Source organism: Danio rerio, chromosome 14, assembly GCF_052040795.2.
Source record: "Danio rerio strain M-AB ecotype USA chromosome 14, GRCz13ab, whole genome shotgun sequence".
Lineage (NCBI taxonomy): Eukaryota > Metazoa > Chordata > Actinopteri > Cypriniformes > Danionidae > Danio > Danio rerio.
In genome coordinates, this window is record NC_141034.1 from 537,190 (window position 1) to 550,000 (window position 12,811).

General features: G+C 45.5%; 1 protein-coding gene across 1 annotated transcript in view; it reads right to left on the reverse strand.

Annotated features, from left to right (window-relative positions):
* Positions 1-1,256: 1,256 nt before the first annotated feature.
* The window catches only part of fat4 (FAT atypical cadherin 4), a 104,202-nt gene continuing 92,647 nt past the window's right edge, over positions 1,257-12,811 (reverse strand). Inside the window, exons 16-18 of the mRNA XM_087280989.1 lie at positions 10,668-10,885; positions 7,904-8,165; positions 1,257-4,567 (exon numbers count right to left, since the gene is read on the reverse strand). Coding sequence (XP_087137115.1) covers positions 2,685-4,567; positions 7,904-8,165; positions 10,668-10,885 — 2,363 coding nt within the window. The 3' untranslated portion in view covers positions 1,257-2,684. The remainder of the gene's footprint in view (positions 4,568-7,903; positions 8,166-10,667; positions 10,886-12,811) is intronic.

A 12,811-nucleotide genomic window follows, 5' to 3' on the forward strand; every position in this document is an offset into this window, starting at 1 on the left:
TTTAGTCCAACCTCTCAAACCTTTTATTCATGCATTCAATCATTTTCCTTCGCCTTGGTCTCTTATTCATCAGGGGTTGCCACAGTGGAATGAACCGCTAACTATTCCAGCATATGTTTTACACAGCGGATGACCTTCCAGCTGCAATCCAGTATTGGGAAACACCCATACACACTCATTCACACACACACACACACACACACACACACACACACACACACACACACACACACACACACACACACACACACTGTGGGGGAAACTATTATTCATTCATTTTCTTTTCAGCTTAGTCCCTTTATTAAACAGGGGTCGCCACAGAGGAATGAATCGCCAACTTATCTAGCATATGTTTTACACAGCAGATGGCTCGAACCAGTGACCTTGCTGTGAGGCGATCGTGTTACCCACTCCACCACCGCGACGCCCTAGTAAGTGAGAGATCTGACCTCATATAGAGCTCCTTTTCCTCCAAACCCGCAGAGCTCTGGAATATTTGATTCATTTCATACAGCAGAGATTCCTTTCTGTCCACAAATGGAGCTGTTTAGCTTCGCAGCATTTACACTATCACTCATTTTCTTTTCAGCTTAGTCCCTTCATTAATCAGCGATCACCACAGAGGAATGAACCGCCAACTTATCCAGCATATGTTTTACGCAGCGGATGCCCTTCCAGCTGCTACCCATCACTGGGAAACAGTCATACACTCTTATTCACACTCACGCCAACACGGGGAGAACATGCAAACTCCACACAGAAACGCCAACTGACCCAGCCGGGACTTGAGCCAGCGACCCTCTTGCTGTGCCACCCCTCGCTCACCTTTTATTTATAACATAATGATCTAACACAGGCATGTCCAGACTCGCTCCTGGAGGGCCGGTGTCCTGCAAAGTTTAGTTCCAACCCCAATCAGACACACCTGGGCTAGCTGATCAAGCTCTCACTCGACTTTCTAGAAGCATCCTTGCAGGTGTGTTGAAGCAAGTTGGAGCTAAAATCTGCAGGACACTGGACCTCCAGGACCGAGTTTGAACACCCCTGATCTTACATAATGAAATTCACCATTTAAAGAACATAATTGAAGTATAAAATCTCCAAAGTGGGAGATTTGACGTCTTCCTCCAAACCCTCAAAGCTCCGCAATACACCATATTCCTGTGTGTCCACAAATGGAGCTGTTTCGCTTTCAGAGCATTCACACTATTAATAACATCAAGTTCCTTTGTTTGGTCTCATCACATAAAAAACTATTCTTTTTTTAAATAAATATTTTTTATTCTGTTATTGGCTTTTACACGTATAAATCAGACATTATGTTATGGTTTTATCAAAATAGTGGAAAAAATACTGATGTTACATAAGTAACAAATGTAAAAAATAAGAAGTTCAATCTTCCGCTGAAAGTAAGAACCTCATTTCCAGCATATGAAAAATATCCATAAAAACGCAGATGGACCTTTAAGTTAATAAACAGTAAAAAACAAACAAAAACAAAAAAAGAACAAGTAGAAACAGTACACTTTTAAAAACATCGAGCAAAAATAAAACAACAGAGAACATCGAATTCCAAAGAGCTTCCTCATTAATACAAAAGAAAATGTACACGAGTTCATAGTTTGTTCGTAGTAGCAGGCCGAGCGTGTTTGTATAAAACCTGCAATAAAAACAACCGTTCAAAGTCACAGTGTCCACGCGTGCTTCCAAACGTAAATCCTCAAATATCCAGAAGGCAGAGGTCTGATTAATCTCATATCTGGAGCTTTTGTTGTTTTAGACGGCAGCTAGTTATTCAGGATGAGAAACACCCGTTCTTGGCGGACGTTGTCTTTCTCTTTTGGCCGGAGCATGAAGAACCGGAGCCAAACACAGCTTCACACCGAGCTCATGGAAGTGTTTCCTAGAGGTCAAAGCTGTAACACACGGGAAAATCAGCCAGATGGATTGAGCCCAGAGTCCAGGAGGGTCACGCTGACCCCTAACTTTATTTCCGAACTCTGATTTCAGCCAGAACAGACCAAACTCATTCACTTCATGTGTGTTTTTGCAGCTCTCCATGCTGCTTCCACTTCCAGACGTTGTGTGTGTGTGTAGTAGGAGTTGGACGACTATTGGTTCACTGTTTAGACTCTCAGCATCTGTGATCAATGTTAAATGAATTCATGATGTGATCTGGGACTGACAGATGAAAGGCGGGGCTAAAAATAAACCCCGCCCCCACTTGATATTCCATTTAAGTTGGAAATAGATCATCAAATTAAAATTAAAGTCTGCAGAAACTTGAGATTTTTAAGTGCCAGCGACTTTTCTGCATGAAAGTGATTAAGCGGGGGTGTGTACACTCTTTTTCTGATTGATAGCTATGTGATGCCTCCAAGACGGATATGAATCCGATCACGCAAACCATTGCTTGTCTTCGATTCTCTTAGTAAATTACAAACACAATTGGCCAACACTGTACATAAAGATTATGGCATGCAATTACAACAAGATGCACCTTTGCATGACTAGTCACACAGAACTTAACAGCGAAACGAAAACATACGCAACCCCTTGTGTGTTTCAGTATTGCACTATTGTGAAGAGTGTCCGATGCTCGTCTCTTTTAAATCAGTGCTCTGCCTTGCTGCATTTAAGTTCGTCTTATTATCTGAAATCTGTGATGCCTTTCTCCACTCGTCTCATACGTATTGCTCGGCTTCGCCTTCATTCAGGATAGTGATGGAGCCGTCGCCGCTCTTCATTTCGATTTCTTTAGCAGCAGAGTTTTCCGGCAGCAGTGCTAAGTCTTTAAAAACATCAACGTAGTGGGTGAACCCCGGACCCCAGTTCAGCAGGTTGTCCCAGTTGAAGTTGTTGGACCCTTGGCCCAGTTTGTGTGGTAAAGTGTGGTGCTGGTACTCCGACATGGTGTTGTGTCCACTAGCCGGTCCGCCCTCAGCTCGCCGACTCGAGTATCTCCGCTGCCGCATTCTTCCTCCATGATCTTCATCATCAGCATCAGATTCGTTAACCTGCGAGAGCTTAGGCATTCGAGAACTATAGGACACCGGTTTCTCCCGATCGTACTCCATCTCCGAGCAAGTAAAGGAGTCATGGGAGTCACTTTCAGAGGATGATTCCGGAGCCGGGATGCCGTCTGCTGGGTTTCGGACACGGGATAGAGGACGCCGGCAGTCTTCTTCAGACGACGAGCGTCCGTGATCGGCACTGCATATGCTGGGGTTTCTGGGACGTGGAGTGTTTAGGCGCTCCACCTCTTCTATTGATAACCCAACAGGAGGGCCACTTTCCAGTGGGATTTGCTCGATTGGTTGCTTAAGGCGACTTCCAGGACGAGATCCCATCGTTTGAGGACTCTTGCTGCGCCGACCTAAACGTGTGGCATAGTTGAACATACCTGGCTGGCATGGGTCGCTGTGGAAATCCAGAGGACTTCCTTCACGGCGTGCCAGGTTGAGTTCACGAGTCGGAGTGTTTCGGTAGAAGGAGGATGGTTTGGTGAAGGGCGCAGGGCTGTGGCGGGACAGGGGATTAGGTGTCGGGCAGGCTGAATGGCTGAGCGGGGTGGAGCGTAGGCCGGGGGTGTATGTGGGTTGATAGGTGTAACTGGTTGCACCGAGTGGAAGCGGGGACTGCCGAGCAAATCCCAGCGGACTGTGGCGCTGGATGGAGAACTTGGGTGTGTGGCTGCGGTAGTGTTTGTAGTGCTGGATGATGTCGGCGTCTGATGGAGCGATGCTGCTGGCGTTGTCGATATCATAGTGCTCCATATCTGCATCCGGAGCACACGGAGCACAGGGAGCACTGGGAATGGTCTCGTTGTTGTGAGGAATGTCCGTTTCGTCATAGATCAAATACGGGTTCTCCCGCTCGATAATATCAGGTTTGGGGTTTCCCTCGGGCTGCTTCCGAACAGTCATGTCATCTCCGTAGGGTGGAATGTTATCAGGATCATCAAACGCCACATTCTCGCTACCTTTCTTTTTCTTCTTCTTCTTCTTCTCCTTGGTTTTCTTCTCCTCTTTTGGCACTTTGGTTTTCTTGCGCTTGCCCTTGCAGTGGTTGCACAGTATGAGACTCAACACCACCAGAGCTAGGACTGTTGCGCAGCTGCCCACGATTGCAGGAACCGCCCAGATTGGCAGAACCATCTCTTCAGATGTGGCACTGGGACTGCATGTGAACCCGCCGTTGGCTCCCAGTTTGCAGTCGGTTCCCTGCGGACATCGGACCCCCAGACAGGCAACCAGGCTTTCGCACACCCTTCCGGTGTAAAACTCCTCACACACGCAGCTGAAGCCTCCGCGGACGCCAGGAACACAACTCCCACCGTGCTGGCAGGGGTTTGAGGTGCAGTCTCCCGGCGGGACACACTGGTAGGTGTACCACTGGTTCACACACATCAGCCCGTCCCAGCATGGACTGCTCTCGCACAGGTTTGGGCCACGGCAGCCGATTTTCACAGATGGGTCCGTTTTGGAGATGGAGACGGTCCTGTGTTCACCACTGAAGGGCAGCATCTCTCCGTTATACTTCACATAGGCATAACACCCATCAAAACCTGGAAAGACAGAGAGAAAGATATTAAAGTACAACCTAGAGTAACTTAAAACAGGCAAAATAATCTGCCAATGGGAGACGCAAAATAGTTTTGTTTTGACTTAGAGGGTCATGAAACACCAGAACACATGTGTTGAGCTGTTGACAGTGGTATATGTGTCCCACACTGCTAAAAACACTATTAGGACACCTATATTTCACTAAAAAGTGTAAATTGGTTGTTTATGCGTTATTTCGAGCAAATTCGTACTTCCGGTTTGAAACGAATTTTTGAAGCTGCGTCACGGTCATGACATAATAGCGTGTATTCCAGCGTGCAGACTGGACGTCTGTGCCGGAGTGTGTCTTATTACGTCTTACAGTGTGCTGCATTAATGCATGAGTAAAGCTTGGTTCAAACCAATCAGCGCGCTCTATTGTGCAACTTCATTAATATTCATTACTGTCACAGTGTTTAGACGACAGAGACGCCACGTTGTGTTGGCAAAACAAGCGTGAAGTGTTGCTTTTATAGTTTGCTGCAGTGAAGTTTTGTTTTCATTTTCTCTCTGTGAGAGCTCAGCTGGAGTCACGTGTGGATTAACAGTGTACGCGACGCGCGACAACAATAACTTACGTGTCTAAGGAGTATTATTGTTTACCTGAGAGCTGTTCTCATCTGCAAACGCTGAGATCCGGATTCGCTGCTCGTCTCCTCTTAATAAAGACGCGGCTCTAGTTGCTGGTGATTGTTCTGTCTCTACAGATTTGGTAAGTGAGTGACCAGTGCTCTTTGTTTATTCAGTTTGTTCGTATCGAACTAAATATTGCACAGAGTGTAAACATGTTAGCACCACAACCAAACTTTAACCTCGTGTAGGATTATTACCGCATTTAGTGACCGGAATAACACACGCGGCTTTCTGACGCTACCTGCCGTGTGCATCTAAGTTCCCGGCAAATGCTGAGTTTTTTTTCTCTCATTCGCCGTGCGGTATCAAACATTGCATGAAAAATACACGCTTAGAGCAGTTCCTCCAATCAAATATCTCGTTTGTTGCGAGGGAGATGAATGAATTCCCTGAATGAAAGAGCCAAACTGCAGTTAAAGTCCAACATTTAATAATTTGGCGAATAATTCGACTACAGATGTGCATGTAGACACAGTCACTTTCTCCCCTGTGTGTGTGTGTGTTTTGACTCTAAAATTCAGCGCGCCCAAATAGACACTCCCACAACATGCCTCTATTCTTCCTCTGACACTCCCCCTAAACAGAGCTGGACACGCCCACTTTTCTGACTTTTTCTAAAGTAGAGGTGTGAAAACACCCTGCTGAAACGAGGGGGTTTCATGGCCCTTTAAGATTTTAAGGATTGCTAGATATTTGGACTGGAATGAAGACAACAAAGGGCGAGAAAATCATGTTTGCAGTGTACAAACACTCAACACAAAGACTCAATGAAAACAACTGCTCACTGTGGATTATCCGCTTTTCTATTCTCCTCATTTGTAAGTCGCTTCAGATAGACGTGTCTGCTAAATAAAGAAATGTTCACTCAGTCTATGTTTAGGTAGATTTCTGGACAGAATAACCTTCACCAGTCAATCGCTTGGCTGAATACTAGACTAGAGCCTCCCCAACATGACAACGAGTTAAGATTGAGTTGAAGAAATGGACATTGCTTAGTTTAACGCTACGCAGGGAGACATTTTGTTTGGTTTTCTGATTGCTGTAGCATCAGCCAGCACAGAGCAGAATCCCCCCGCTGGGAAATACATCAACAAATTGTCATTTTTACATTAGGAGGAAAAGAAACAGACTCTTCCCTTCAACACAAAGTATCGCGCAACCCAAAAATGCAACCTTTTCAGAGCACGCCATCTGGGAAAAATCTCAACGTCATTGATTTAAACCTGCGCTATCATGTTGCCTAACATCGAACCGTCAACAATGCAAATCGATGTTTATTAAATTTATTTATGCCCATTCAGAGAACATTTGGTTCTGTTTATTAGAGCGGGGGAAAGCAGATAGCAGTTGTATTTCTCATTCTCTCTTTCCTTCAGTTCCTAAATCCAGAAATGGCATGACCTGCACAGAACGTGTTTACCTTGAGATAGTTTGGATAATTGTATTTGATTTCCTGACTTATGCCAGTAGAGAAGTGGGTTTCAACCCAGCGGTTCAGATATTTGACCATATATGAACATCAGTTGATCTTTTAGCTTAGAGGTTTATTCATTCATTCTTCCCTTTACTTGTCAGGGGTCACCACAGCTGAATGAACCTACAACTATTCCAGCATACGTTTTACACAGCTGATGCCCTTCCAGCTGCAACCCAGTACTGGGAAACACACTCATTCACACACACACTCATACACTACGGCCAGTTTCGTTGATCAGTTCCCCTATAGCGCATGTGTTTGGACTGTGGGGCACCCGGAGGAAACCCACGCCAACAAGGGGAGAACGCCACCTGACCCAGCCAGGACTCAAACCAGCAACCTTCTTGCTTTGAGGCCACATTGTGACAACACTGAGCCACCAGGATGTCCCAAGACACTCAATTTTCTTTTGAAACTTACTACACTGTAAAAAGCGATCAGTTCACCTTACTTTAAAGAGTAATCCCATTGCCTTAAAATTATTAAGTGGACAAACTTAAAACAGCAGAATTAATCAACGCGTCCATTTTAAGGGAATGGATTTACTCCCTTTTTTTGAAGCAATAGTAGGAGATCTTCTCAGGCCGAAGCTCTGAGCAGGAGATTTCCTCCAGGACCTGAGTGAACACATCTTCCTCAGAGTGTCTGGAGCGCTAATACAGATTGCAGTCTTATCGCAGCTCAGCGGTGCGTCTTTCTCCCTCTGCGAGGGTCTGAAGTGGGACTGTTTTTAATGGACAGTCGTTCTGCTCTGTGAAAGTTCAGACATGCTTTCCTGTTGGCCGTCCGCTGTCTAACCTAGTTAGCGCACAAACACACACACACACTTTCTCTGAACTCTCTCCTGTCACTTTCACTCGCAGACGAAAAACACTCCCAAGTTTTGATTGGGGCAGAGATGTGGACGGCTGTGCCAGAAGATGACGCATCCGCTGACCGCTCACATCGCTGGAGACTGTTTAGTTTATACTGAACACGCTGTTGTGTTTGTAGCTACACTTCCATGCATCTGGCTTCATGAGCATTGTGGAATATCACAGAAGAACTCATTATTTCTGAAAACAAGACAATGTTTTCTATTCGTCTAGAAAATGCTTCTTGATTTAAGTATTTGTAGATCTTTGGAAGCAAGACACAAGCTCAGCATGTTTAGCAGTGTGAATGCAGAGAGTGTGTGTGTGTGACTGACCCGGGCTGGTCTTCTGCTGGGTCGCCCGCACCGGGACGCCGCCCAGAGACAGTGTGTGTACGTCGATTCCCCCGAAATCCTGTGTGTTGTGCAGAATGAGCTTGGAGCTGGAGCGGTCGATGCGCAGGACGGTGGAGGAGCCGTTCCTCTGCAGCAGCAGTGTGTGCCACTGACCGTCCGACAGCAGAACGTCCGAAACCGTGCGCTCCACTTTACCTGCGACTCCCGCGTCAGACACATACTGCAGCAGGCCACCCTTCAGCTGAACACACACACACACACACACACACACACACACACACACACACACACACACACACACACACACACACACACACACACACACACACACACACACACACACACACACACAGGTTTGTTTTTGTGAATTGTAAGGACATTACGTAGGTTTCCATTGATTTTATGGCACAATATATACAAGAAAACACACACACAAGTTTGTTTTTGTGAAGTGTGGGGGCGTTGCATATGTTCACATTGATTTTGTCACAAAAACTTGTACACAAATAAGCAAAATCATCTGTCAGTGGGGTGAGAAAACTAAAAATGTTATATCAAAAACTAAAAATCAAGATTATTTTGGTTGTTTTGATGTAAAACTTGCTATATTTTGACTCATCATTTCTAAAAACAAGAATATATTTTGTGCTTGTGTAGAACTGGCGGTTCCCAAACTTTTCAGCCCGCGACCCCCAAAACAGCAATGCCAGTGACTCGCGACCCCCGATATCCTCAGAGGTGGTTATAAATACAGAAACCTAAGAATAAAACACCCAAGTCCATTCTTCGTTTAATTTTTTAATGTATATCAGCGCTGTAAATGTGCCAGATAGTTTAACATGGTGTTAAAAACATCAATCCGCTGCATGTGATGCTATTGCTGTGTCTTTATTACAATGTAATTACCCCAGGAGTCGCAATCCAATAGAACTAGTAACTATAAGCTACTATAGTAACTCAATACAGCAATATATAGTAACTATAAACAACTATTTTATTTGGATATTTTTTTTTTTAGAAATCCCCCTTCATTGTTCTGCGACCCCTCGGGGGTTCCCGACCCGCACTTTAAGAACCGCTGGTGTAGAAAATGCTTTTTGATTTAAGGAGTTTTAGATATTTGGACTAGAAACAAGACGGAAACTGTAAGTAAGCAGAGCTTTTCTGCATGTGATAATCAGATATGGAAAACTAATCTCTCCATTGAAACCGCAGTGAGACTCTGATTTAAGCATCCAAGAAATCTGGAAATGGAAAAAGTGTCCTGCCAAGAGGAGCGACCTGAAGTGATGTTCGGGATGAAGATCTACAGCGAGCGGCTGCTGTCGGTGTGTCTGTGTGTGTGGAGAAAAGTGGCTCTCTGCGGCCTCACTCTTCACCAGGACGTCTCATCAGACAGATCTGAAGGCTGAATTCTACTTCTGCATCCACTGATCGCTATAAGTGCATGTGCATGTACTGTAGCTGAGCAGCTATACTTTGTGCTGCTCTTACAGTGCTCTAGCGGGGGGAGTCGAGGGTGTATGTTTTTGTTTACACTGGAAATGCATACAATGCCACCCCAACCCTAAACCTTCCCCTCACAGAAACATAAAAGTAGGAATTCAAGAGTTTACACTTATATATTGCTTGACTATGTTAGCAGGTTTGGCATGCTGTCCCGGGAGAGAACCCTGAGCTCAAAGGTAGCTGAGCATGGTCAATTAACCGCATCAACAGAACAGCACAGATTCTGCTTCATGCTTTAAAAAAAAACATAAATAAAGGCTTTAAATGCTTAATAATTCAAATTATGCATAAGCAAAAGTCAATTTTCATGATTTTACTGCAGTCAGGCTTTGAGGAGGTGTAAATGCACAGAAATTTAGATGTGACGCCATTTAACCCAATTATTGATTTTCATTGTCATGGAGGCCAGAATTGAAACTATATTTTGATTAATTGCACAGCCCTGGTTATAGTGGACTCATAGCGAACTTGACTTTAAGTAACTTTTCTTTAAAGTGTACAAGTTTACAATAGTCCAGCAGTGAAGAGATAAAGGCATGGGCAATCATCTCCATCTCTTCTTTTGAAATATATTTAATGAAGCTAAAAGAGCACATGTCACTCCGCTGCTCATCCGTTTGCACTGGCTGCCAGTTGCTGCTCGCATCAAATTCAAAGCTCTGATGTTTGCTTACAAAGCGACTTCTGGCTTTGCTCCTTCTTATCTGCTCTCACTTCTGCAGATGTATGTGCCCTCCAGAAACTTGCGTTCTGTGAATGAACGTCGCCTCGTGGTTCCATCCCAAAGAGGGAAGAAATCACTTTCCCGAACTCTCGCATTCAATCTGCCCAGTTGGTGGAATGAACTCCCTAACTGCATCAGAACGGCAGAGTCACTCGCTGTCTTCAAGAAACCACTAAAAACTCAACTATTTAGTCTCCACTTCACTTCCTAATCTGCAATTGCCTCTCTGGATATACCACTAACTGTACCCAAAAAAAAATACTGATGCTTTCCTTCTTAGACTTTACAGACCTGAAACTTGCCTACAGCACTTCTTCATTGTTGCTCTTAGTTGTGTAAATTGCTTCCTTGTCCTCATTTGTAAGTCGCTTTGGATAAAAGCGTCTGCTAAATGACTAAATGTAAATGTAAATATCTCTGTATAGACTGGCATGACTGGTTTGTCATTCTATTGTAGTATGTTTGGGTACCACACCGTAGACCTGCATCCATGCACACACACTCACTCACCCGCAGTGTGGTGTAGTTGTAGCTCTCCTGCGCGTGCAGCAGTGTCCCCGATGCGCTGCGGGTGCGAAACTTGAGCTCCAGACTGCTGTGCTGCAGGACGCTCCGGCCGGGACCCTGCAGCGCTCGCTCCAGCAGCACATCCCTCTTACGGCTCTGACTCAAAGCGTAATCCAGCCGTCCAGAGCCGTCCAGAGACAGAGCCGTGTCTGCGCTGATGTCTGAAAGACACACACACAACTGAGGTTATAAGAGGGACATAATACAGGGGTGGTCTAATGTTGTGGACCCTTTCTGTGTTTCTCCACAGCAGAAGTCATCATAGTTGGTAAAGTCAGAGAGCAGTGAATGGGAGAGTAGAACAAAACATTAATTTTACAATAATATTTGCTGAAATAATAAGAGAAAAACTCCAGGATGGGGTTATCGAGACTTTCAGAAAGAGGAAAGAAATAATGTGAGACTGATCACCAACCCAGGCTAGTTCTGAAAACATACCCCTATATATATTTCAGCACCAAATACATCCAGGAGCTACGTTATTTTGCAGTTTTTGTTTTCGTGAAGCCGCTGTGTACGATTTTTCAGATCTCAAACTTCTCTCATGAGTGCAATTCACGCCTGCTGTTCTCACGTACACTTACCAGAGGCCGCTGTCTGACTGACTGACTGATCGATTGACCCACTCCTCTCCTTTCCTAATCCCAACCAACAGTGTTTACAAAAGCACCGATTGACCCACCCATCCACTTCCCTAAACCCAACAGACAGTTTTCAAAAGCAATCCAGGAAAAGAAAAGCCCTCGTCTAATTTTAACCACATTTTCAGTATTTACCACATTCTCACGCTGTTTATTTTATTTTTTTGGCTTCTGTTTTTGTTTTACGTGCTTTCTTCAACCATTCTTAGCCAGACTTGAACCCTGTCATCGTGGTCAACTCTGCTCTGCATCTCAAGTCTGGCGACATATGTGGTGACGAACTGGTAACAGCGGGAAAGTCGTCCATACTGATGTAACCGCTTACCTCAGTATGGACGGCTTTCCCGCTGGTAGCGTAAAAAGGAATGGCGTCATACCGCCCCTTAGTGTTCGTTTTAAAGATGAAATGCAGTCATACATACTTCTGCCTACATAATTCACAATCTCCAGAAATGTGTATCCATAGGGAGACGTTTTCAGAATGAGCCTATGTTGCTGATCACGGCAGCCAGAAGAGAGATTAATGTCAGATTTACTGTCCTGCACCCGCACACACCTCACAGAAGCACTCATTTGCTATTTGTAATGTGATGCAAATATGATAGAAAACATACAGAGATACATACAAATGTAGATGCATTTAAAAATATCTAATATCTACACTTCAAAACAGTCCGAGTTATTCACAGTTAAAAAATTTGGACTTCGTATTGCAACCCAAGCTCATTCTGGAAACGTAGCCCCGTGGATGTTTCTGGAGACCGCGATTTACGTGGCCGGATTTACGTAGTTTTTTTTGAGCGAACTTTGCGGGGCGATGTGGCGCCGCTCCGCCCCTCCTCTTCGCGCTCGCCGGCCGATGGCTCGCCTCCGAGTGGAGGGCTTTCCCGATGCAACTAGTTTGTCCGCTTTGCTCACAGCGTTGCGTTGGCGGAGCGCAGGCCCTGGAGGAGGAGGAGGAGCCGGCTGCGGGGACGACGACCGGGATCGAGTCCGGGGAACAGCGGTTCTGGAAATCAGGTAAGACGAAAAACGGAATCCGAAAAATAAGGGCGAGAACGCGGCGGGATCCGAAAACGCGGTCGAAATCGAAGACGAGGGCTTTTGCTTTTTTTTTTTTTTCTGGACGGCTTTTGCGAACCGTCGCTCGGGTTTAGGGAAGGGGGAGGAGGAGGGCGGCCAGGTCGGCCGATCCGGCGGCTTTTCGCGCGAGAACGGCGCGGGCGCAAACGGCGCGCACTCCCGAGAGGCGCCCGAGACGCGAAAAAGCGCGCACAGCAGCCTCTCGTGAATCCGCGAAAACAAAAACCGCTCGAAGACGTACCTCCCGGAACGTTAATCGCGGTCCACAGAAACGTCCGCGGGGCTACGTTTCCACAATAAGCCCGGGTTGTCGTATCGGACTGCATATCTGATCTGTTGCGTAAGAGAGAGCGGGACTTCTTT